The sequence below is a fragment of the Miniopterus natalensis genome, chromosome 2 (genome assembly GCF_054644295.1).
Source record: "Miniopterus natalensis isolate mMinNat1 chromosome 2, mMinNat1.hap1, whole genome shotgun sequence".
NCBI lineage: Eukaryota > Metazoa > Chordata > Mammalia > Chiroptera > Miniopteridae > Miniopterus > Miniopterus natalensis.
The window spans coordinates 64,287,250-64,314,023 of NC_142082.1; the positions used below are offsets into that span (position 1 = coordinate 64,287,250).

Below are 26,774 nucleotides of genomic sequence, written 5' to 3' on the forward strand. Positions count from 1 at the left end.
CAAGAAGTGTCAGGTTGTCATTTGCACACAATTCCCTCTACTCTCAGCTTTAACTACCTGTGTTTGATTACATGTTGAGTATGCATGATGCCTATTTTAAATAATCTTTAGAAGTCTTACAGAGCAGATTCTGTCACATTATTTCAGTTCAATGTACAGGATAAATAAATCCACATATTCCTTAATCAATTTACTGAAGCATATGATGTATACAACATGGTGTGGAGCACAGTTAAGGAAACTAGAGCAGAGAAATATTTTATTTCTATTCTTCAGCATCTTTTACTGATTCGAAATGATTGTTTTATAAGGTAAGAGGAAGCTATATTCTGTTTTATTTTACTGATAAAATTCTATTAATAGTGAAATTCACCCGATGTTTGATTTGGGCGAGCAAATAATTTTAAGATTTTTGTCATAATACTGATTCACAGAATGTGGTGTTTCCTCTGGGCATATATTTAGATGATGGTAAAATGATATTACTAATATCTTTAAAGCTCCAGTGGATTCTTGTTTATAGCTTTTCATCTGAATAAAAATGCAAACTAGCTACAAATTACTAGTTTATCATGTGATGGATAATATTTTCTGGTTAGTCCTTAGGTAGTAGGAATGATGAGTTTCTCTTTATAAGTTACATGAAGAGCGCTTAATCATTGCTTTTATTAAGTAGGTAGAAAATGCCTTAATAATATAGGTGTGCTAATGTATCAAGACAAATGACTTTCAAGTCATTTATGTCCTAACCATCTTGACCTTATTAACAAATTGTTTATCCTGTCTGTACCTTACCTATGTGTAACTATATATCGATATTAGTACCTTACTTTCCTGGGTGGTTCTGAAAATGAAATATGGTAACATGGGTAAAACTCCTAGCCAAATACCTCACACTTGGTGTATGCTCAATAAATGTTCCCAGCATCCTCTTTGCCCTTTTATTACTATTTTATGAGGGAAGCTGAGATCTTTGAATATAAAACCATTTATGTTGCTACCAATTTAGCTTTGCTGAAGTTGCATTCTCAAATACTGTAGGTAGGAAGTCTTCTCTTATTCTAATTGCAACAAGAAGGATTTGTTAGACATGTCTCATTCAGGTCCTGTCCTCTTGGTGATGTCAGGGCTGTACTTGAGGCCTAACAAGAGAACAGAATGAGTCAAAAAAGTATTAAAACTTTAGGTTCCTTGGGATGAGTACAGGCCATCCATCATATCTCCGCCCTTTGCAGAATCGAGGAATCCCACTGGTATTGTAAAATATGAGTTTAGTAACCTGTTTTGATGCTTAATTTTCTTCTAATATTTTATTAAAAATAAAACAGTTTAAATATTTAACCGCATTATAAATGCTAGATAAAAATATACTAATATATTAATTATATAAGATTTTAAAATATAAGTGCCCTGCTAATTGGGATATTATATTTATCTTCCAAAATTACTTAAAAGTGAAATCAAAACTTCCATTTTCTCTAAAGTAACTCCATCCGTTGCTTGATCCCTGTATGGCTGGCCCTGTCATCCTCTAGTTGTTTAATGCTGTTTGAGTTTTCAAGAATTCAACACTGTTTGCTTTCAAAAATTTGAATGTGCCCCTAGTGCTGCTGGGGTGGGGTAGGCGTGGGGTGGGGTTATATCTTATGATGTTAATCCCTTCACCTGTGCTCCAAAAATACAAGAGGTTCAGTCTAATTTTGAAACAGATTACAGCTGTCCTGGGGTGTGCCCAGGTGATCAATCCTAGCACTTCAGTGGGATCCAGAGTCTCAGAGAAATACTAAATTGTAGCATCACCAAAGTGATATTATTGAGGCATAGAAGTTTAGCTATTTTGGCCATCTTCTGAATATTACTTCTTTGATTTGCATCTAATGTTGCTTCCTTGTTGGCTCTTTAAGCTTCAGGTCCTTGGTTTTTGTTCCAATATGGTTGCTGGGAAGGCAGAGTTCTTCCTATGGCTGGTGTAGTCCAGACAGCTCCACCTCTTGATGGATGATCCAAAATTCTCATTACTTCTTGTTGTGTTGTTTTGGTTCTTATAAAGAGGTTATACATTTATAACAAGATTAAGTCAGAATTATGTCTATTTACATAAATTTTTTGTCATACATTCATTTTTTATTTACATACAGTAAAATTCACTCTTGGTATACAATTCTATGAATCTTGTTGGTCTTACCTTCTTTTTGGTATCACTGTCTCAGATGGATGTGGATATTACCTTTCAGAAGTCTTCCATTATCGGAACATATTTTGTTTAGTGAACATTTTAAACTATTATTGATATGAATAAACATGATTCATTTAGTTCTTTAATAAATAGATTTCAGAATACAAAATAGTCTCATTTAAAAGAATTCGCAGGTAAGGAAATTAGGGTATTTGTTCACTTTCACATTTGGAACATTAGTACATTTTGCTGCAATGAACCTTGATTGGAGAATGTATGTCAAGGCAGCCCCTGCCAACCAAGAAAAATCAAATGCAGTAAGATAATGGGAAGGTGGAGTAGAAGATCAAATTCAGTTTTGCAACACATAGTGGCTTACCATGTGCCGAATACTGTGCTAGTTGAATGTGCATAGGAGATAATTTCTGATATTCTGTAAAAATATTGCAGAGAAAGTGAATATGATTTTAAAATATCCTCTAATATGGCTTTTTATCAGTAAATAATGACAATTTGTGTTCATCTCTTAAGATTATTCCCATATTCCTTGGACATTCACTAACTGATAGCACTCATAGAGATTATTTTTTCAGTTTACATTTCGGGAAGTCAGATGTACATTATTCTTTGCTAATATTGCCTTTAAGATTTTTTGCACAAAATTTCAACTACATTATAAATGAGCTCATAATTGGGAGGGAAAATAGCTACTGAAATGTTTTTTTTTTTTTAATGATGTAAGTAGCTTGTGGTGTTAATTTAAAATATTTTTATTAAAACAGCATTAGGATAGCATTGAATGAGTAAAAAGGAATGGGAGTGCACCATTTAAATCTTCAAATGTGATAGATATAAATGTGTGTGCATTTATATACCTTAAATGTAAATGTGATTATGGCTAACACATTAGAGAATGGGAGACTATTTTTTTAAAGAAGTTGATAATACCTTGCTTTGATTTGTACCCAGAAACTGTCTTGAACATTTTTGTCTGACAATGAGCATTATTCTTTTTGCTAACGTTAAGCTGTCGTAAATTTTATTACATATAATGGATGGTTTATTAGGTGTAGGGTAAGTAGGTCAAGGGCAGTAGGTCATAGTTTATAGGGAGAGAAAGCCCAAATGGATAGAGAGGTCATCATATACAAAAGATTTGGAGAGGAAAAGTGTACAGAAAGTCATGGAGGGAAGAAATAAGTTATGGGGTAGGGGGTGGCTTGGGATGGAGGACTGTACCTCATTAGAATAGTACCCACCCTATCACTTTGTTTTGCTTTTCATAAAATATTCTAGCTTTTTTTTCACATGTGTTGGCTTGTGTTTTAAGGGATATTCTTTAGCTTATTACACACATGAGTCAACTGAACTGTAATGACAACATGAACCCTTTTGGGCATTTTATTTATTTTTATTTTTTAAAATTTATCTTGCCCGGCCGGGTGTGGCTCAGCGGTTGAGCATCGACCTAGGATCCAGGTGATCGGGGTTCGATTCCTGGTCAGGGCACATGCCCGGTTGTGGGCTTGATCAGTGACTCTCTCATCATTGATGTTTCTATCTCTCTCTCTCCCTCTCTGTTCCTCTCTCTGAAATCAATAAAGATATATTTTAAAAAACTAAATTTATCTTTACTGTTGAAAGTATTACATATGCCCCCCCCCCCTTAACTCCCTCCCCCTCCTCCCACAGCCTTCACCACACTATTGTCTGTGTCCTTGGGTTGTGCATATATGCATATAAATTCTTTGGTTAATCTCTCTCCATGCCCACCCCCCACCCCACCCCCACCTTCTCTCTGATTCATCAGTCTGTTTCATGCTTCTATGTCTCTGGATCTATTTTGTTTATTAGTTTATTTTTTCCATTAGATTCCACATATGAGTGAGATCATGTGATACTTGTCTTTCTCTGACTTATTTCACATTTTAGTTAAACTTTAATTTTTGAATGAAAATTGTTACACTAAATTTTTCTAGCTTTTTTTTTTTGAGTAAGAACTATTTATTTGATATTGTATACAATTTACCATATCAGTTTTTAATTTACTTCCACATACATTCTAAAAGTAGCATATTGCATGGTTTGAAGAATATTCAGAGAATATTTTAGAAAAAATTTTATTCTTGGGTTCATATTTATAAAATAAATAAATGATAGCTCTTTCAGTATGGTTGATCTTTATTTAGGACTGCTTTTAAGCACATACCACTTTATCTTAATATTCTCTCTACTTCCTATTAAGTCTAGGTTTTGACTTATATAAGAAAATCGTCTTTAAAGTACACTATATTTGCTAAAAGGTTATAAAAATACGATGTCTTAAAATCATTAGAAGGAAAGTGATAAAGTAATTGTATTTACTGTCACTCTCATGTTAAATCTGTTATGACAACTGTTGGAACTATACAAAGTAAATTGTTGAACTTGAAATCAAGCTTACCAAAATATTTTGTTTTGATGTAAAATTGCACTAATAAATTGAGTATTCACTTATTCTTTTCCTTGGTTTAGGCAACAGTACTTCAAGTTAATTGATGAGTGTGTATCTCAGATTGTATTACATAGAGATGGGATGGATCCCGACTTCACATATCGAAAAAGACTAGATTTAGATTTAAGTCAGTTTGTTGGTGAGTATTCCTCTATTATTTAAATGGAAATATCTTATCTTGTTGTCTCTTACCCCCAGATTAGCTCTCGAGTATTTATTCTCTTAGTGAGGGCTGTAGACTTCTGAGGTTCCTAATATTCTTTCTGGGGGTTCTAATAGTTAAAACTATTTTCATCATAATATTAAGACATTATTTGTCTTTTTTACTGTTGATATTTGCCTTGGTGACACAATGATGAGTAAAATGGTAAAACTGCTAGCATTTTATGAAGCAAGGCAATGACACCAAACTGTCCCTTTTTTTCTTTTCTTTATTTATTGGGGTGATATTGGTTAACAAAATTATATAAGTTTCAGGTATACAGTTCTACAACACATTATCTGTATACTATATTGTGTCTTTACTACCTCAAGTCAAGTCTCTTTTCATCACCATTTATCCCCCTTTTATCTTCTACCTCCCTCCACTACTCCCTTTTCCTCTGGCAATCACCGTGGTGTCTGTGTCCACAAATCTTTCCTTTTTTTCTTTGCTTAATCCCTTCACACTTCTCACCCAGCCCCCAACACCTTTCCTTCTGACAGCCCTCAGTCTGTTCTCTGTATCCATGAGTCCATCTTTACTTTCTTTGTTATTTTGAATTCATATGGTACTTGTATTTCTGTCTGGCTTATTTCACTTAGAATAATACTCTCCAAGTCTATCCATGCTGCTGCAAAACGTAGAATTTCCTCCTTTTTTATGGCTGAGTAGTATTCCATTGTCTAAATGTACCGGCTTTTTTATCTAGTCATCTACTGATGGGCATTTAGGCTGCTTCCAAATCTTGGCTATTGTAAATAACACTGCAGTAAACATAGGGGTGCATATATTCTTTCTGATTGGAGTTTCTGGATTCTTAGGTCAAATGGCAGGTCCTTTGCCCATTTCTTAATTGGGTTCTTTGTTTTTTTGGTGTTGAGTTTTATAAATTCTGTATACATTTTGTATATCAAGCCCTTATCAGAAACATCATTGGCGAATATGTTCTCCCATTCAGTGGGTTGTCTTTTCATTTTGCTCATGGTTTCCTTTGTTGTGCAAAAATATTTTAGTTTGATGTAGTCTCATTTTTTTTTGCTTCCCTTGCATGAGGCAATGTATCAGAAAAATTATTGCTATGAGGAATGTCCTAGATTTTACTGCCTATGTTTTGTCTGCTAGGATTTTTATGGTTTTGAGTCTAACATTCTGTGATTATTTGCAGTTGACATGATACTGAATATAGACAACCCTAAAGATTCCACCAAGAAAACAACTAAAACTCATAAATGAATTCATTTAAGTAGCAGGATACAAAATAAATATCCAGAAATCAGTTGCATTTTTATATACAAATAATGAACTATGAGAAAGGGAAACTAAGAAAACCATTCCATTTACAATTGCTTCAAAAATAAAATACCTAGGAATAAATTTAACCAAGGATGTAAAAGACCTGTACTCAGAAAATTATAAGAAACTGAAGAAAGAAATTGGAGAAGATACAAATAAGTGGAAGCGTTTCCATGTTCATGGATAGGAAGAATTACATTAAAATATCCATACTACCTAAAGCAATCTGTAAATTCAACACAATTTTTATTAAGATACCAATGGAGTATTTCACAGAACTAGACCAAATATTCCAAAAATTTATATGGAACCACATAGATAGCCTCAGCAATCTTTAGGAAGAAGAACACAGGTGGAGGAATCACACTACTTGATATCAGACTATACTGTAAGGCCATCGTAATCAAAACAGCATTGTATTGGCACAAAAGCAGACATTGATCAATGGAACAGAATAGAGAGCCTGGAAATAAGCCCACTCCTTTATAGTCAATATTTGACAACACAGGCAAAAAAACATACAATGGGGTAAAGATAGTCTATTGAATAAATGGCATTGGGAAAATTGGACAGATATGTGCAAAAAAAATGAAACTAGCCACCTTCTTACACCATCACAAGAGTAAACTCAAAATGGATTGAAGATTCAAATGTTAGATTTGAAACCAAACTGGCTTTTTAGCCATTGTAGTTTTCTACCTCAGTAAAGCAAAACAAAGTAATAGATACTGTCATTTTTTACTTCAGAATCTTTGATAAAGACCTAAAAGTAATTAATTTTATTAAATATTTGCTTTGAGTACACATTGTTTTAATATTCTGGTGACAAAATGAGATGTATGCATGAAGCACCTGCTGCATCTCAGAGTACAATGAGAGCATACTTGTGTAACTGAGCTGTGAGCTGAACTGGCTCTTTTTTTATACCAAAAGGATGACTGTCATACAAACTGTGACTACTCAGACTTCAATGTTTGGTGTACACTTAAGGATGAAGTGAAGTGTGTCTATATCGTCAAGGAAAATGAGTCATAGAATTTGTTACCAATGATAAAATTCAAGCTTTCAAGTAAAATTTCAAAATGATTGAATGATTTTTGAATAGTATCTAAAAAGAAAATTTATTCCTGGACATCAGGAACATTTTTTTTCTTAATGAGTGGTTTTGACATTTAACTCTTGCTGAATATAGGACATAGAAAGGAAATATAATTTAAACACCGTTTGGCTATAGAAGTGAAACATTTTAATAGTTACAATTTATTGTGTTTATTGATATTGTTTAGAATACACTTATAGGCACTGAACAATACAAATACAGGGGAGTGTGGATGTGAGCAGATTAGAGAAGACACAAGGTTGGAGAGTCGGGGAGGCAGATGTTGGAAAGTATGGGGCACAGATAACTTCACCTATTATAGTGAAAATCAAGAGATACCGTTTATGCAGTAACAGGAATCAGAAGTTTAAGTATTTACTTAGTGCTACAGTGCCAGGCAATTTAGAAAGTAAAATTACCAAAATAGGGAACAGTTTCCTCCTTTTATGGCAGGAAGTTATCTATCATGTCTTAAATAGAGAAGTCAAGAAATAATGGTATGTATGTTTTGTTTAGAGTTTAGGAACTAACCACCCCAATCAATACAGAAATGTCGTTGAGAGGCTGCATTTAGGGAGTGGGGTTCACTTTTAAATGCAGACGATTTGGTTCACTATTACTTGTCATTATAAGCCCTTCTGTAATGTGTGTGTTTTTTTTTTTTCCAGCCATGTTCATGTATTATTTTCATTAAAAAATGAAAAAGTGATACATACATTATGGGAAAAATGAAAAAGTGATAAATACATTATGGGAAATCCATATAAATCACTTCACCTGCATAGGATGCCATCATGTGGATATATATTATAGCCTTTTTAATTAATCTATTATTGATGGGTATTTATTTTTAGTTTTTTGTAGCATAAACTATCTCCCCCTCCATATATATACATATATACATATATGTGTGTGTGTGTGTGTGTATACAGACTTCACCTGAGGATATGATTTGCTGATTTTAGAGAGTGGAGAAAGGGAAGAGGGAGGGAGGGAGGGAGGAGAGAAATATCGTTTGGTTGCCTCCCGTACCCTCCCCCACCGGGGATTGAACTGGCAGCCTTTTGGTGCATAGGACTATGCTCCAACCAACTGAACCACAGCAGCCAGGGCCTAACATAAACAATATTTTAATGAATATTCCTCCTCAAAGATAAAATGCTAGAAATAGATTGCTGGGTGAAAGAAAATTCATATTTTAAATTTTAGTATATACTGCCCAGTTATTCATTAGTCAAGTTTCTAATTTATACTTCTATTGTGTTGGCAAGTTGGTTTCTCTATGCCACCTCTCTGTTTGGAATTATGGATCATTTAATCTTTGCTATTTCTCATTAAAAATTTTATATTTTCATATTAGGGAAAATAAAATATTTGTTCATATGTTTTAGCATTTTTAGTTTTGTTATTCTTAACTTTCTGGTCGTTACTGTGGCCCATTTTCCTATTTTGTGTTGGATATCATCTTCTCTTCGTCCTTCAAAATATTTATGAACTGATGATAGAAACCTTTGAATATTGTGTATTATAGTTGAACTTCCTCCTCCTTTTGCCTAATAGAAGTTTAAAATTGTGGTAGGGTTTGTCTTTCCCTTTATGTTTTATGGCCTTCTTATTATGCTTAGAAAATTCTTCTTCATTCCAACATTGTAATATGTTTCTCCATTATGCTTATTTTATTACTGGCAGTGTTCTAAATCTTTTCGATGATTTTTTTTCTTTCTAAACGTTTACAGTCATAATGAGTACTGCTATGTAAAATTTCCTGTCTTTGCAATTTTAGATATTTGCATGGATCAGGTGAAAGTAGAAGAGTCTGAAGAGAAAGCATCAGAATTTTACAAGAAAGTAAGTAACTTTGACAAACTTTGCAAGACTGTTTGGGGAACCACCGTAGGTATGCTTCTGCCTTAGAGACTTTGCTTGTTATTCCCCCTTTCTTCTTTACCGCCTTCAGGTATTTGCACAAATGTCATCGTCCAAGGAGGCTGTAATTAGACAATTACGTTTAAAAGTTTTAGCTCCTCACACCCAACCCTGACCCTCCCTATTTTTCTTTTATTGTTTTTCTTTTGTTGTATTTATCAGCTTACATGTTACATAATTTATTATGTATTTATATGTGTACATGTGAATGTGTTGTCTCAGTTTCTCTAGAGTAAATCTGATGTAGGATTTTTTGTTTGCTTTATTCACTATCCCAGCTCCTAGAATGATTCCTGGCCTAAGAATTAAAAAAATATTTTTGAATGACTGATTGAACAAAATGTATAGTCAGAATGTTAAAATTGGTGTATTAAGAAATCATATTATTTAGGCAATTAGGATTAAAATTATATCTAAAAATTTTAGAAGTAACTTCTGTGCTGTTGACCCCTCACCCTGCCAATTTTATGTTCTTGCTGCTTGTTTTGATTAAAGATGCTTCATTTTAGCCTGGCTGGGTGTGGCTCAGCGGATGAGCGTCGACTTAGGATCCTAGGCGATCAGGGTTGGGTTCCCGGTCAGGGCACATGCCTGGGTTGCGGGCTGCAGCCGATCAGTGACTCTCTAATCATTGATGTTTCTATCTCTTTTTCTCTCCCTTTCCTTTCCTCTCTCTGAAATCAATAAAGATATATTTAAAAAAAAAAAAAGTTGCTTCATTTTAGATCAGGTTGAACCATATAACATTATCAATTTCACAGGTCAAAAGTATCAGATATTGCCAGTTTCATTTGGTTCAGCCTAGTAGCATTGCTAACCATCCAGACATTTTTCCTCATTTTTCTTTAAGATGGTGTTTTGTACTTTTCTCTCTACTTAGCACCTACCTATTAGACTTTCTGTCTTTCTCTCTTTTCTGGGGAGATGGTGTGGTTTTCTTCACATTTTAGGTAGTTGCTCTGATTTGAATTCATAGGATTGGTTTCTTACATCAGAGAGGTAATAATAATTACTACGACTACCACCTTGATGAACATATATTAAATGAGCATTTACCGTGTGTCAAGCACCATGACAAACAATCTACACTTTTATTGTATTTCGCCCTGAATGAATCTTGAGAAAACTATATTTTTATAAACTTTTAAGATAAAACATAACTGCAAATGGTAGGCACTTTTTCTTAAGTTAGCCTAAGTTACAAAAACTTTGTAAATCTCCTAAGATATCCTAAGGCTTACCACACAGTTACTAAGAGGATATTATATCCAGGCCTATTGTTTCAGGCTATGATTATAGCTGTGAATATGATACAATAGGGAAACAATGGATCACTTAAATGAAGTGTCATAAGTGATATAGTTGATAGATGTCTGCTGTTGAGTGACCCCTCACCCTGCCAATTTTATATTCTAAGCTCAGTTAGAATATTTACTCTTCATGGGAAAGTAGTAGGAAACTTTCAAGTATTTGATATAGATGTATCCCAGATAGTATAAATTTGCTTTTTAATAATTTTTAGGTATATAGTTTATAAGAGTGATGTTAAACATGATAACTTTCTTAGTTCATTGTTTTAAAACTGTAAGCTTTAAATGTAAATAGAAGAAAAACCTTGTCCAAGGTTAGTTGTCTCCTTTTAGTTAGAAGTTATGTGTCTTAGGTATATTCAGAAAATATTGTTTGCTCCATAAAAGATTTCTACTGCCATACCATTTTGTATATATCAGCAAGAACTTCTCTCTGATAGCTTTATAAGGACACATGTAAATACTTTGCTTTAGGCAGGAAGCTATCATAGTTGTTAGATACATCCTTTATTTTGGTGCATAAATTTGAAAAATGAAGACCAGAAATGTCAGAAAGTACGTAGGAAATATTGAATTATCAACCTTCTTGTACAGATGCACTAATACATTTACCCTAGGGAATGAAATTAAGCAGAGCCTCAACCTTAACTGTGTTTCTTGACATTTTGTGTGTGTAATATTGTAAGCGTAATACTGCTCTAGTAACTCTTTTTGGAGAAGGCTATCATCAGTTTTTTTAAAGGACGTCTTTAATAGAGACTCATTTTATCCCCAAGGCTACTGTGATTGGACTATAGATACTATAAAAATGCTAAAGCGAAGTTTATATTTTGTTTGATCCTCTTATAGGTTAGGATCTAGATATTTTCTCTTTAGTAAATAATACAGACACTTTCAGTATGGCCATGTTAACTTATTAAACTCTTCGTGTGTACTAATTATGGCTGGCTGTCTTATAGTCCTGTCCTTGTTCCCCTGGGAAATCCTTTATTCTTTTGAATCTCATTCTAATGCCTATGAAATATGATACTATACATATTTATATTGTAAAAAAGATGTTTTCATTCTTACTCTCAAGAATTTAATTTTTTAAATTTCTTGCTACACAGCAGTAAACATTGAGCAGTCATCAAAAGGAGACTACAGAAAATGACTTCTCAGAGGTTTTGATGCTGGGAGATTGGAGGGCTTTGATGTATGATCAGGACTTAGTTATTCAACATACAAAGGAAGAATGGATAGGAATTGGCTCATCAGTTCACTCAACAAAGATATATTGAGTTTAATTATGGATGGAAAGCTTTGGCAAGGTGATGAGTAAAATAGAAATGATTTTCACTGTTAATGAGTTTCTGGCTTGGTGAGTGTTGCTGAGGTATATGATACTACATTTTTATATTACAGTGTGATAATTGCTATGGTAGGAAAACCCTATGTGGTGTGTAAGCTTATAGGAAGTGTTCCTCACCTAGTCTTGGGTGAGAAAAGAGTCCAAAACGATGGCAACATTAAAGGTTTGGCTTGAAGACTAAGAACCCATAAAGAATTGGTAGGAGCAGAAGAGTGTGTTGTAATAGCACCTAAGGGGAAGACAGGTTGACTGTGGAGACAGATGTGTTTGTAAGTATTTATGCTTTAGAGCAGGGATGATGATATTTTATAATCTATATTGTTCGACATGGCAGCTGTCAACCAGGTGTGCCTATTGTGCCCTTATAAAATGGCTAGTGTGACTGAGGACCTGAAAATTTAACTTTATTTGGTTTTAGTTAGATTTACATTTACACCAGTGGCTAGTGGCTTCCCTTTAGCACAGCTCTAGAGAAGTCAAGTAAGGTGAGGCTGGGAGAAGTCTGGGTTGATTTGAAATGTGGTAAGCAGTGGTTTTTAGAGTGAAAGAATGATAACTAAGTTGTAGTGGATAATGAAGTGAATGAAGGTCAACAGGTCAGAAAAGTGAGTAGGGAGTAGGAACACTCTTTAAAGAAGTTGGCTTTAAAGCAAAAATAAGATTACAGTTAGGTGACATGGGGTAAGTCAAAGAACAGAAGGATAGAGAAGTTCACAGTGCAACAAAGGCATGAGGACAGTTGACTTAGCCAGTTCCTGGGGAGTCCGTGGGGGATAAGAGGGTTATCCTCTGAGATCCAATCATGCTTTGGTTTGGACATTAGGTTACTAGGTTAAGATTAGTAACTTTTTTTTTCTAGTCCTCACCCAAGGATATGTTTTTCATTGATTCTAGAGAGAGGGAGGAAGTGGGGAGAGAGAGAAAAAAAAAATCAATCGGTTGTGTTCTGTACAAACCCTGACTGGGGATCAAACCCACAACCTGGGTATGTGTCCTGACCAGGAATAGAACCCCAGATGCTTCGGTGCATAGGATGATGCTCTAACCAGTTGAGCCACACCAGCCAGGGCAAGATTAGTATCTTTTTAAAATTGTTAATGGTAGGAGGGGTTTGGAGTAGCCTTAGTAGTAGGAGAGGTAAAAGGTACTTGGATTTTTTTTCTAGTACTTTCTGTTATCAAGATTTAGAGTAAGAGGATCATGAGTCTGAGATTTACCTTTCTAGCCTGTAATAAGAATTGTAATAATATTTCTCATTTCATAGCTGTTTTGAGATAAAATGCAAAAATGCTTATTTTAACTGTAAAACATGGGGGAGACAATATGTATATGGCGACAGGGGGAATATGGGACATTCTGAAACTTTTACCTAATTTTGTGGTGAACCTAAAACTGCTCTGAAAATAGTCTATTAAAGAGCTGTAAAGCATTATTTAAAATTAATTGTTGCCCGGCCGGGCGTGGCTCAGTGGTTGAGCATTGACCTAGGATCCAGGAGATCGCGGTTCGATTCCAGGTCAGGGCACATGCCCGTGTTTCGGGCTCGATCCCCAGCAGGGGGCGTGCAGGAGGCAGCCGATCAATGACTCTTCTCTCATCATTGATGTTTCTCTCTCTCTCTCTCCCCCTCTCCCTCCCCCTCTCCCTCCCCCTCTCCCTCTCCCTCTCCCTCTCCCTCTCCCTCTCCCTCTCCCTCTCCCTCTCCCTCTCCCTCTCCCTCTCCCTCTCCCTCTCTCCCTCTCCCTCTCTCCCTCTCCTTTCCTCTCTCTGAAATCAATAAAGATATATTTTAAAAAAATTTAATTGTTTAAATTGTGGTTTCATCTAAATAACTGACTTTAAAGACAGAGTCTGGCTTTCAGTCTCACATCTTTTACTTACTAGCTGTCTGATGAGAGACTAGTAACTGGCTCTTTGTGTTAAGGGCTGAGTAAGAGTCATACAGCCCTTTGTTAACTGTTGAGTTCCATATTGTTGGTATTTTCCTTATTGAGGTTTGATGTATTTTAAAGTTTCAGGCTACATTTGTGAACTAGTTGCATTATTTTTACCTGATTGATTTTTCCCCCCCTATTTTTTTAAAGAGAGTCAAATACTTGTTTCTGCTTACGAGACCACACTCTTTTTAAATTCACCTCTGTTAGGAGAGGTTTTCAGTTATAATGATAGTAAGATGGGAACTTGTGATGAGTGGCTATATAAATTTAAAAACTCATTTGGTTCACCAAATTTTACCCTTTACCTTCCTCCCACTAGGGACTTGGAAAGATTAATTTCCTTAATCTCCCAAAGATTTATCTCCAACAGATTAATGATAAATAAAGCAGACTTTATTCTCTTAAATTGTTGAATGTTAGAGCCTACATCAGGGTCCTTAAATCTCCTGATGTTGTAAGAAAAAACGAAGTAATTGGTACATTTATATAATAGTTATTTATTAATAAAAAATAATAAAATGGAATTCTTTTAAATCATACTGATAAACTTCAGGTAAATTTCAAGTATACATTTTTGTAGGTAGGGGTCAGGGAACTCAGTACAATGCTTTGCTCTCTATTATTTTACACAAAGTCGCTGTGATATTTCGGGACTTTTAAGAAAAATGCCAGGGTTGCGGATAACTGTGGGCCAGTCTCCTCTGCTGAGAGAGGAAGGTCATAGGTCCGTCTTTGGCTTTGTCTGCTCCCTTGCAAATGATTTTGGTGGGACTTTGAGAAAGGCTGTGGGTGACTTCACAAAAATCTACCATTCCTTTCATAAAAGTTTATGTTCTGCTGCAGATGATTAGAGTCATATTTCTCTGTAAGTAGCGCTTTTCATTTCTATGTCTCTTTCTCTTATTATTTTTTTTCTTTTCAGTTTGAGAAAGAGTTTACTGACCACCAGGAAACTCAAGCTCAATTGCAGAAAAAAGAGGCAAAGATTAATGAGCTTCAAGCAGAGTTACAAGCTTTTAAATCTCAGGTAAAATACCACCTATCCGGAGTGAATTTGAGTATTGAAAGCTCATCAGGGGAGCAAAGGCCATGCCATATCTTCATAGTATCAAAATGTTTAAACTTTAATTTCACTTGCATGTTTTCATAGTATTATTCATATGTATGTCTATTCTGCTATGTTTTTTTTTTTTTTAAAACTTACTTTGCCACTTTTTTTCAGTCTGCATTTTTAAGAATGTCTGTAAATTTTTACTCACCAATCTGCTTCCTTATGTTTCGTTTGGGTTTTGTTCGTAATGTCACGTTTCCTAAGCAATTAAGCATGAAGGGTAAGAAAGTCTTTTCATCTTGGATTTGTCATTCATCACTGATCTTTATCCTACTACAGGAAATTATTGCTCAAGTTATTTGTTTTTCAAAACCTTCAGCCTATGGTTACCTTGCAATGAAAGATAACCTCTAGCTGAATGAGAACATTTTCTGATAATTTTTCAATTTCCAAAAGTAAACAGATTTAAAACATGACAAAAAATAAAAAGAGCAAATCTGGATTATGAAGCAGATAGCTCACACACACCCTCTACACATAAAACATTTTATATAGCAAGAAATACATCATCTACCTATTTTAAATGGATGAAGGTAGGGAGGTAGAATATTCATAGATAAATTTCTTTTTGTAGATTTATATATAGGATGATGAGCAATTATCATTTTCCTTTTATCCTAACTTATGGTTTGTTGAAATAGTCTCAGATATATTTTGTATATTGGTATACTACTTCCTATATTATTGGCAAATTTTTTTTTTATTTTTTTAAATATTAGTGGATGGTTTTGTTACAGAGGCTGCCTGAAGATTCCCCGAGGGAGAGCTGTCTCTTAGTTGGTCGGAGTGTCATCTTGTATACCATAAGGTTTCGGGTTTGACTCCAGTCAGGGCGTGTATGGGAGGCAGGCATCTGATTGATGTTTCTCTCTCAGAACCATGTTCCTCTCCGCCCCTTCCTCTCTCTCTCAAAATCAGTCAGCATATCCTTGGGTGAGGATTAAAAAAAATTAAAAGCTGCTATCTACAAATAAATTATTCTCAATTATCTTTTTTTCTTTAGTGCACAAAAAGAAAGGACAACAGTTCATTGAACTTTCTGTTGTTTCCTGGGTGGCTCCTTGTCTCTCATATTAAAAGGAACATTTGATTGTGTTTTATATGTCAGGTAGAGTTATAGACAATGGCTTAAATATTTATGACTAGTTTTTCCTGGTCTGGGCTAATATAAATTTAAAGACTTTCTTTCCTTTTCATTTTCTCCCAGTTGAAGGATTACTTATAAATGTACTCTAAATTTAGAAAATTCCAGTTTATAAAAAACATATTCACCATCTTTGCATATGTTATTGCTGCATGTGCTTTCATATAAAATGGGAATAAATTTGCATTTTGAAGCAGATTAAATCCTATGTCGTATAAAATTTTGGGCAATGATGACACCTGAAATTAGGGACTTAACGTTGGCTACGATATTCACTTTTGAAGAACAATTGACTAATTCTTTCTTTGGATTAGTGTGTGTTTCTCATGAAATTGATGCATTTTTGTCTTAAGATACTTCACTTTGATAAAAGCTATGCTGATTATGAAGCTTTTGAATAAAATATGTTCTAGTATTTTTATTTCATTCATTTAGTCACTGAACAACCAAGCATTTTTAGATATTGGAGATATAATGGTGAGAAAGATAATCACAGTGTCTGGCCTCATGAACAAAATATTCAAGTCAATCATACTATCAAATGAGCTAGTCTAGAGCAGAAATTCAACCATATCTTTGTTTTAAGATGTTAATAGTTAACTACAAGGTGTATATTGAATGCCAGTATAGTATACATACATTAACATTCAAAGGGCAGTAAGTACTATCCAATATCCCAACAGCCCAGTGTAACACTAAAGTGTTTCTTTATAGTTCATCTTCTGATAAGGCATATTCTTTGATTTGTGGTTTTAATTTTTATGACACTTTTTCTTTGTGCTGATCTCATATGTCAGTTTCAGTCTTTTGTACATGATCTCTGTTATAACTGTGCCATAAAACTTTTTAAATGATTTATTAACATTTATTAAATTTGTACCATTTGCAAGGTGGTTTGTATGTATGTATATGTGTGGCTCAGGATTGAAGTTAGTAATTTTAGGAAAATAATATCACAAAAAATTATTTATGAACCCAGATCTTCTTTATGACAATCAAAATGTGTCTATTAAATTCTTACCATGCCATGGAAACATAAGGACAAAAGTGACCAGTGGACATGTTTGTGTTTTTTTCACTCCTCATTTTATCTTGCTTCTCTGTGACATTTGATGCTATAGAATAGCCTTTTTTGGGGGTTGGGGGTCACTCTCTTCACTTTTGATTCATGACCCTGTGCTTGACTCTTCTTGTCTTTAATTCATTTATCCTGCACATATTTCTTCAATGGCTGTCATTGCCAGTCACAACATTAGATGCTGGGGAAAGAGTAGTTATACAGGCATAGTAACTTGCCTTGTAGACTTATAATCTATCAGAGAAATAAATGCTAATGATTCCTTAAATAGTTATGAAACATGTTTTTGATAACAGCTATCAAGGAGAAGTAGAGGGTGCTGTCAGTGTGTAATGAGTGGTGAGGTAAGACTTTCCTGAGGAAGGGATATGGTTGCTAAGCTTGAAAGTAGGAGATGGCCAGGCAAAGAGGATGTTCCAGGTGGAGGGAGTAATGTATGCTAGGGCCCTGAAATTGAAATGCGGCTGGCATATATGCAGAATTGTATATGAAGGCCACTTGAGCTCTTCCAGATGATGGCATGTCTTTGGAGGTCCTACTAAAGATTTTGTATTTTTTTTCCTCAAGGGCAAAGACATGTGGCAATACTAGTTAAGTCTTTCTGGATTTTTTTTTCTTATTTAAACACTAGTGTTGTATATAATTCTGTACATAGAAATTTTCCCATGTTACATACTCTGTAGAGCTCTAGGTGAACTTTTCTACTTCCATGGCTTCAACCATCAAGAAACTGCTGATTTTCAAATATTTAGATCCATATACCCATTTCCCTCCTGGACATCTCTACCTAGATGGTCATTACTACCTGAATATGGGGAATAACATTTCTTTCAATTACACTGTTCCGAAAACAAAAGCTATAATTACATTCTTACACTGGGAATAAACTTCTCTGGAATTTTTAGGTTAAACCACATGAAATTACTGATAGTCACTTATTTTTGTTTCAAAATAATACATTATTATTTTAATCCTCACCTGAGGACATGCTTCCGAAGAGAGAGAGAGAAAGAGAAAGAGAAAAAGGGAAAGAAAGAAAAACATCCATGTAAGAGAAACTTTGATCAGTTGCCTTCTGTACATGTCCCTACCAGAGATCAAACCCGCAACCCAGGCATGTGCCCTGACTGGGAATTGAACTGGCAACCCTTCATTGCACAAGAGGATGCTCAATCAACTGAGATACTCTGGCCAGGCAATAATACAGTATTATTTTTTTTAATGTATCTTTATTGTTGAAAGTATTACAGATGTTCCTCCTCTTTCCCCCCATTGATCCCCTCCTTCCTGCATCCACCCCACATCCAACCCACCGCCAGGCCTTCCCCATACTATTGTCAGTATCCAGGGAGTTATGCATTTAGTGTACTATTTTTAAGGAAGTGTACTTTTACAGGTTCTGTAGAGTGTTCTTAGTCATGTTCCTTATTTTATTTTCTCTCTAGTTTGGTGCCTTGCCAGCTGATACTTCTTTGCCCCAGTCAAAAGAAAATGGAATTGGGCACCCAGCACTGCTTCCTCCACCCCCTCCACCACCCCCTCCACCACCCCCTCCACTTCCAGGAATGCCCCTGCCGTTTGGTGGTCCTGTGCCTCCACCACCACCCCTGGGAATTCTCAGTGGAGGAAACCCTCTTCCACCTACCCTGCCATTTGGGTTAAAACCAAAGAAAGAATTTAAACCTGAAATCAGCATGAGAAGATTGAACTGGTTAAAGGTAAATAAATAAATAAATAAATAAAGAAAGAAAGAAAGAAAGAAAGAAAGAAAGAAAGAAAGAAAGAAAGAAAGAAAGAGAAATGGAAAAAAAACACCTGTTACCTAAATTACAATTTAGTTTTGTTTTTACTCACATATAATTTCTAGTAGGAACCCTGTTAAAAGTGATTTTAAATAAACAGCCTTTGTTTCTTGTTTTGCTTTGCTTTTTTAGTGTTGAGATAAAGTCCTTTGCTCTTGACTATGGATTTCTGGTTTATAAATTTGGTGGGAGTTGATGTTAGTTGGTCACATAATCTTGGGAAATGCTGGGTAATGTATCCTGCACTTGAAGAATCATAGTGCACATGAGCATTATTAAAGACTCTGAGAAATGTAATTGAGAAGAAACAAACTTCATTTCATTCAGCTTTAGTCCCCCCAACTTTTTCTCTAATAAAAGCTTAACTTCCTAAACAACTCATATTTCACTGAACACTGTTTGGAGAAAAATCTTACGGGGATTACTTCATAAACATTGGCTGGCAGCTATGGGACGCTGGGTCTGAATGTAATGATTGGGCTGGGACAGATGAAACACCCAACTATTTATGAATCAGCCTTCTCTCTGATTGCAGATCAGACCTCATGAAATGACTGAAAACTGTTTCTGGATAAAAGCAAATGAAAATAAGTATGAAAATGTGGATTTGCTTTGTAAGCTTGAGAATACATTTTGTTGCCAACAAAAAGGTAAGTTTATTATCTTGATTATTTATTTTAATATTTTAACACTGCCACTTTTTATATATTAACTACCAGAAAGCATTATTTTAAGAGTGTTATATATATTTTTATTATATTAATAGGTAAATGATTTAATAAATGTTTAAAAAGAAAATTTTATTAGAGTATCAAATGAGCAATTTTTAACATGCAAATGATTAATACAAAACTTAAATTTTCTATATGATAGCTGTTTTGAAGATGTTCTAAATTAGACTTTCATAAAGGAGGGTATTTTCAGAGAGACTTTTGGCATGAGAATTCTTTGGTCATGAGGAATAGTAAAAACAAAACCAAAATGTGAGCCTTCTTCTAGTCAGATTTTAATATTTATCATTACAGTGACTGTCACATAATTTAATTAGTATGAGTCACATGAAAAAGAAATATCAATTTTTAAAGAATGTCTTGAAAGTTAATGTGAAACAGAAGTGTATGAGTAGTCTATAAGATCTTTTCATGAAAAGTAATGGAATTTTTCAAATTGTTTTGTTATATCTTTTGTTCAGTGTGATTTAAAAACAACAGCAATTATATTTAGATATCATTCTTGCCTGAAAATTGAATTTATTTTATCCAGTCTCATGGGCCAACACCACTTGTTTCAGAGCTGATACCCAGTTATACTGTTAAGTTAATTTTTAAGTATTATATAACACCTATTAGGTCTTAGATCAGTAATTACCTTTAATTTTCAAAAAGAAACCCATAGACATATGTTACTTATATCTCTGGGCTCATTGAGCCCAGAGAGAGCTGGAGTGGAACGATTGTACTGAATGGAGATGGGAAGGCTTGATTTCTTGAAATGCCTACTGTGTACGAGGCACCGTGCTAGATGTTTTCTATTTCTGTTTTAACTTGATCATCACAGCAACAAGGGATGTTGGCTGATAAAAAAAAATAAGTTGCATTCCTTTGAAATGCTTTTAAAAGTATAAATGTAAATTAAAAACTCTTTTAAAAAAATAATTGTTAGATACACTAAAAGGTGTAAATTAAGGTAGCTTTCTTAAATGTGTGGTAAATCCAAAGTCTTTAGCAGATGTTTTTGAGCACCGTTGATGTTGACCAAAATAGTAAAAATGATACATTTTGATCTTTGAAATCGGAGAATTTTTAGCAAGCTTATCCTAGGAAATCTTGTGAAGTAAGCAGATCTTAATTTACCTTTTGATTATGGAGAATCAAATTTTCTTTGAATAACATTAGTGTACTCTTTAGGCAATCAAGGAAAGTATATGGCAGTTAAAATGTGTATTTACATGTAAAACACTTCAGGATTTCAGATTTCATAATCTGGAATTGATTAGTTTTCCCTTTGCTATCCTAGTAGGTGCAAATGCAGGTACCTAAAAGCTATTTAAGTAATACTGCCATCCAGCTACTCTCTTTTTCCCCCATCTTTCTTTTGATTACTTTCTTAATTAATGAGGCTCAAAAGGGAAACTTGTTAGCATGTCTTTAATTTAGCTGTAGTGTTAGCCCTAAATGAAATAATTGGACCTTTAAAAAATTCTTAAGTCATCTAACTTTAGCCTTGAGATTCAAGGTTGGAAAAAAAACCAATGTATTTGCTCTGTCTGACACTAGTTGTAAAGGTTAAGGTGAGGCAGTGATGAGCATTTTCTGGATATAGGTACTTGCACTCCTCTCTGCCTTTGTACATGCTGTCCCCTCTGCCCTGTATCTCTCTTTCATTTGACTTAGAGGCTGGCAGAGGCCTGTGACTCTATTTTCTCACTTTAAATGCTATCTTCTCTTTTCTGAGACTATGGATGGTATTTCCATGGTGAACAGAAAAGATGGGGAAGTCCAGGGTTGTAATCCTGGGCAGTGCTAACATTTCACAATGCCAACAGGAGATGAGCTGCGAAGGTCACTATTTTTTGGTCTGGATTTTAAAGAATAGTTTCTAGTAAGCATTATTTGAGGAGCCTGAATTGAGAGTGCTTAATTTAGGAATGACTTTAGTTAATTATTTTTTGGAAAAGGTGATTTATTGCTGCTTTAAGAAAAGCAGGATATCGTGTAGATATTTCCTAGCAAGATCATAAGGGAAGGCAGGAGAAAGGTGTCTGGAAAGCAAGGACTGGTGGAGTGGACAGGTAGGTGGCTTATTATGGTCTTTATTCATGGCTTGGGCACTGAGGCATTAGGTCCAAATGCTAACCAGTCCCCCATGTATCCAAAGGCTACTTTGTTTGAATCAATTTTGTAATTTCTGCAGAACTCAAAATTAAAGCTAGACAAGGTAGAAATAGAGTTGCTCTCTATTCCGTAGAAGCATTGGCTACTGGTTGATTTTCATCATAGGTTTGCTTCACAACTTGGTAGGGAAGGACAGAAGATTCGGATTACCAATGACTAGTGGGTTTTTACAGCTATTGGTGCATCTGTTTTATTTCGCAGTAACTCTTTTGACCAAGATTCGGGGCATTTGTGACAACATGGATGGACCTCGAAGGGCATTATGCTAAATGAAATAATGTTATCTCTCTTATACGCGGAGTCTAAAAATACAAACAAACCGGTCTTACGGATTGGGATTGGCAGTGGGGTGGGGAGTTGGTGGGCAAAGGGGGTATACATTTATTTTGTTTAAAAAAGAAGGCAGCCCTGGCCAGGTGGCTCGGTTGGAGCATCGTCATGTGCACCAAAAGGTTGCTGGTTCGATCCCTGGTCGGGGTGCATACGGAAGGCAGTCAGTCAATGTTTCTCTCTCTCCCCCCCTTCCTCTCTCTCTTAAAATCAATAAAAACATATTCTCAGTGAGGATTAAAAAGAAGAACCAAGACAGTTTCTCTGATTACAAAGGTGGATGTTCCTTCTTAGGCATTTATATATATATTGATTTCAGAGAGAGGAAGGGAGAGGGAGGTGGAGAGATAGAAGCATCAATGATGAGAGTCATTGATTGGCTGCCTCCTGCACGCCCCATACTGGAGATGGAGCCTGCAACTCAGGCATGTGCCCTGACCTGGAATCAAACCGTAACCTCTTGGTTGATAGGTTGATGCTCAACCACTGAGTCACGCCGGCTGGGCCTTCCCAAGCATTTAAAATGGTAGATGCCAATCCCTTGTACTTCCTTAGCGTTTCAAATAGGTAGAAAGAAAAAAGGAACTGACTCAGTCATTTAAAGAGAATCTTGAAATTTTCTCTCACATAGTATTTATTTTTTGTTACGAAGTGGGGGTTTTTTCCTTACAGAAGGCACTGCTTCAGGTTTCTGGGACTTTTAGGTTAAAGTGATTGGGCTTTAAAGCTCTCATACCTTGGGAGTTGGAAAAGGAAGAAGGACTATTAATATCTGTAGATCACCTGTGGTGTGCCAGTCCCTGAGCTGGGTCATTCTCCTGTTACCTTGATAATCTTTATCACATCTCTGCTGAGGCTTTTCTCCTGCAAAACTGGCCTGACTCCCCAGAATAACACCCTGCCTCACCTACTCATAGATAGTGCAAGGTATTCTTGGTAAGAGCTTTCCTCTTAACTCATGTTATTCTTCATTATATCTCTTTCTTCAGTTTGATTTTACTTATTTTGTGTTTTAGATGACTCTCCCTGTGACATAAATAACATTGCTTTAATGAGAAAGTGCCTTGTGCCATATCTTAAAAAGTACAGGAACCCCTCTCTAAGCCTTTTCCTGTGAAATCAGCATTTGTTCCTGATTCAGTTGAAATTTTTTTTTTTTAATAACTTGTTTTGCTATTTAAGTATCTCACTTTGGTTTCTTTGTGTCTCCCAGTTCTAAATTTTTGAAATACATCTTAGCTTTCCATATTTTAAATTCTTCTGAAAATAACCTGTAGGTATTTTTCCTGATAATGTTTCTTTTTCTCATTTTTTCCTCTCAGTTGTCCGCCCCACTTTTTATCTCTCCTGTATTTGGCTACCACTATTCAAGTTCACAAATATTTGGGTATCCATTGTATGTCTGGCCTTGTGTTTAACACTGGGGACACCGTTACTAGAAAGGCAGACATGTGCCCCTTCTCATGTTGCTTTTACAGTCTCAGTGAGACTCAGTCAAGTTCTTAGTTGAAACATAAGAAAGAAGAGTGGAACAATGAATGCTGATTTTGATTTAGAAAACAATGACTTATTTTATGGTCTTTGGCTTCTGTTAAGAATTAACAAGATTATAAAAGAACATGGTAATATCTCTTCAATATTTAATCACAATATTCATGTATTGAACATTTGGTGTCATCAAAATGATGCTAATGACCTGTGTATTTTTTACCAGATTGGTAGCATCTGTTGGTTAATTTTTACAGGCTGTTGGAAAATGGATTAAAGTATACTAACAGGTTATTGGTGTTGGATTTATCAACTAAAATTAATATTAATTACTTTCATTATTCACAAACCGTTAACTTAATAGGGATTAAAGGGCTTTCTGAAAGTATATGAATAGTCTAATTCAGTTAGACTGATTTATTATGAAAATGTGATTCCACAATTGTTAGCTTCCTGAAGTAATCACATTTTATAACAGGTGCATCATATTTGCCAGATAGGGCCAATAAACTGGTTTATAAATATTTCTCAACTGAACAGTTGTGGCATATGGAAACAGTTAATGGATTATGCACTTAAAAACAAATCAAGCTGAGATTTCTAACATCATAGTTTAGTGGACAAAGAATTGGGGTACGGAGTGAATAAACTATGGATTATCCAAGGGACTTGGCTGTGTTCAGGTGTTGCTTTTTTATTAGAAACACAATTTATTCCTCTGTGTGAACAAAAGAGTATAAAAAATACTAAATACCTCGCAAGCCTACATTCAGATGGACAGTATAATTTCTAACAGGGAGCTATGTTTCTTGGGAATGCATGCTAATAAAGAGATGATGCCAAAATGAATGTAACATCATAAACATCTTAAAGATTTCTGAAAAGACATTTGACAAACACTAATTTGGAAAGATTGGGGAGGAACTTAGTGGAGAATTAAATATTTCTCTAGGGACTTATCATTTCGTTCTTGTCTGTGGCTGAATTTATCATTTGGTTCTTGTCAGAATTTCAAAAGAACTAAAGACTTCAGGAAATTATGAGGCAGGTCGGGGATGTCTTGTTTCACCACAAGAAAGTATCTCATTGTTACCAATTATATTGTATTCTGCGTTGGGTTCCTGAAGGAATAGCTACTTATTCTGAAAGCTTGTAGAGAATTAGAACCTAAAGAGAAAGGCTGTAGGAAGTGAATTTATGTAGTCCGGAGCCATAGGCAACTTTCAAGCCCGCAAAATGCTTCAGTAACATGGTTGGTTACACTGCGTGTCGTTGGCATTTTGAAGGCTCCTGTAAATAGGCGTGTTTCTTGTACAGATGCTATGAGCAGAAAGGGAGGAGGAGTGAACTTGTGTGTATTGGGGGGGGGGGTGCACCCAAAAACACAACTTCCTTTCCTATTTTCTCTCCTCTTCCTTTTTCCCTGGAGAGAGGAATGGTATTAGGGCACTAGGTTCAACTCACGTCGCTTGGCTACTGGGGAATGCTGTATGTATCTCCTCCGTATTACAGGTTCACCTTGGTCTTTTAATTCTGCTAGCAGCTTTAGTGGTCCACCTCTAACTGTTGGCCCTTAACAAAATTGTAAATTCATTCCATTCCATTGTTATCACACACCTTTTTCTCCCAGGATTTCTCTTCCATTTCCTGTGTCTCCTGTCTTACCCGTTTACCTAGCACTTTCCTTGTTGCCCTGTGGTTGCTCAGTCATTTTCCTATTTCAGGCAGTCATTCTTTGCCTTGTCTGCATTATGTTCAATCACTCTAGACTCCCACTCATAATTAGTGCACAGTATTATTCACCTGAAAATATAAGGCTCATCCTTCTGAATGCACTATTTTAATCTTCATATGATAGCTGTAAATCTGGCTCTTCATGTTTCCTCGTGTCTCCCTCTCCTCCACTCCTCCACTCCTCCCCTCCTCCCTGCCCCAATGCCCACCTCCCCACACACCCTTTGCCAGGCTTGGAAGAGGTGGAATCTCATGGAGTTAGCATTGTAACCTCATGCCATCCTTGGACCACAGGAAGGGAGTGGGGTCATAGTAAGAGTCATTAGGAGATGTAGGAGGCTTCTTGCTGGATGATGCACTTTAGGAATTTGATATTAAATGGTCTAGTAAATTCTTTGTAACAGAAAAAAACTTTGTATGAAAATAACCTTATTAAATATTTTGTAACCTTGAACTTCCTAAGTTAGATTTTGAGGTAATTATATATTCATGTGTTTAGGTAAGTTGGGTATTTTTTGTCTCTCAAGGTGAAATCATTTGACCATATGATCTTATACCTTGTGAGATATTCTCTGCATTCAGCACAAGCTTTCACATGTTTTTCACGGCCTCTAAGTAGAACACCAGGCTTGAGACCTTTGGTTATCACAGCTCTGACCTATCTAAGCACATGTCTGTTTTAAAAGAATGGCTCCTTTGAAGCCAGACACACAGTAGTGCAGGAGTTCTTATCTTGGGGTCTGTGAACTTAGATAAGGGGGAAAACAAACAAACAAGCACAATATTATCACTTTCACTAACCTCTAATTGAAATTTAGCATTTTCTTTGATTATAAATATAGCCAACCAAACACAGCTGTACCTATTCCATTTCTACCTGTAACGTTCGTATATCATGCATATCACATAAGAATCATTTCAGAGAAGTATAACCAGATAGCATTGAAACTCATCACTACTTCAAAATTAGAGTACTTATTAGACCTGCAGCTAGATCTTGATATTTAATACATTAATAAAGAAGCATATTTTGTTAGTTGGGTCCTCTAGGAAGCAGATACTGAGCTATCAGAATGCTGAGTTTTTTTTAGGTGGCAGAGGGTGGGTAATGCATGTGAAAGGTAGAAGAGAAGGAAAGCAGGACCGGGCAGGAAGAACCTTAGGCCATGATGAAAATCTGATGAATTCTCAGCCACTCCAGCTTGGAGGGAGCCCTGGAGCAGAGAATACCTGTTAGAGGAGCCCTAAGCTAGGCTCAGGATGTAGTATTTGTGCCATGCTCAGTCATTGGCTGGAGGCTGCCCAGGAAGAATGTGGCCTGGGCTCACAAGCTAAGGAGGATCCCAAGAATGCTAAGAGCTTGGAGTTTGTCAGCTAAGTGCACTCCATGCAACTGAGTGGAAGG

General features: G+C 35.5%; 1 protein-coding gene across 1 annotated transcript in view; it reads left to right on the plus strand.

Annotated features, from left to right (window-relative positions):
- The window catches only part of DIAPH3 (diaphanous related formin 3), a 425,390-nt gene that overhangs the window by 134,773 nt on the left and 263,843 nt on the right, over positions 1-26,774 (plus strand). Inside the window, exons 12-17 of the mRNA XM_087814306.1 lie at positions 195-311; positions 4,691-4,809; positions 9,048-9,112; positions 14,711-14,815; positions 18,567-18,839; positions 19,459-19,573. Of these exons, the coding sequence (XP_087670432.1) occupies positions 195-311; positions 4,691-4,809; positions 9,048-9,112; positions 14,711-14,815; positions 18,567-18,839; positions 19,459-19,573 (794 nt within the window). The remainder of the gene's footprint in view (positions 1-194; positions 312-4,690; positions 4,810-9,047; positions 9,113-14,710; positions 14,816-18,566; positions 18,840-19,458; positions 19,574-26,774) is intronic.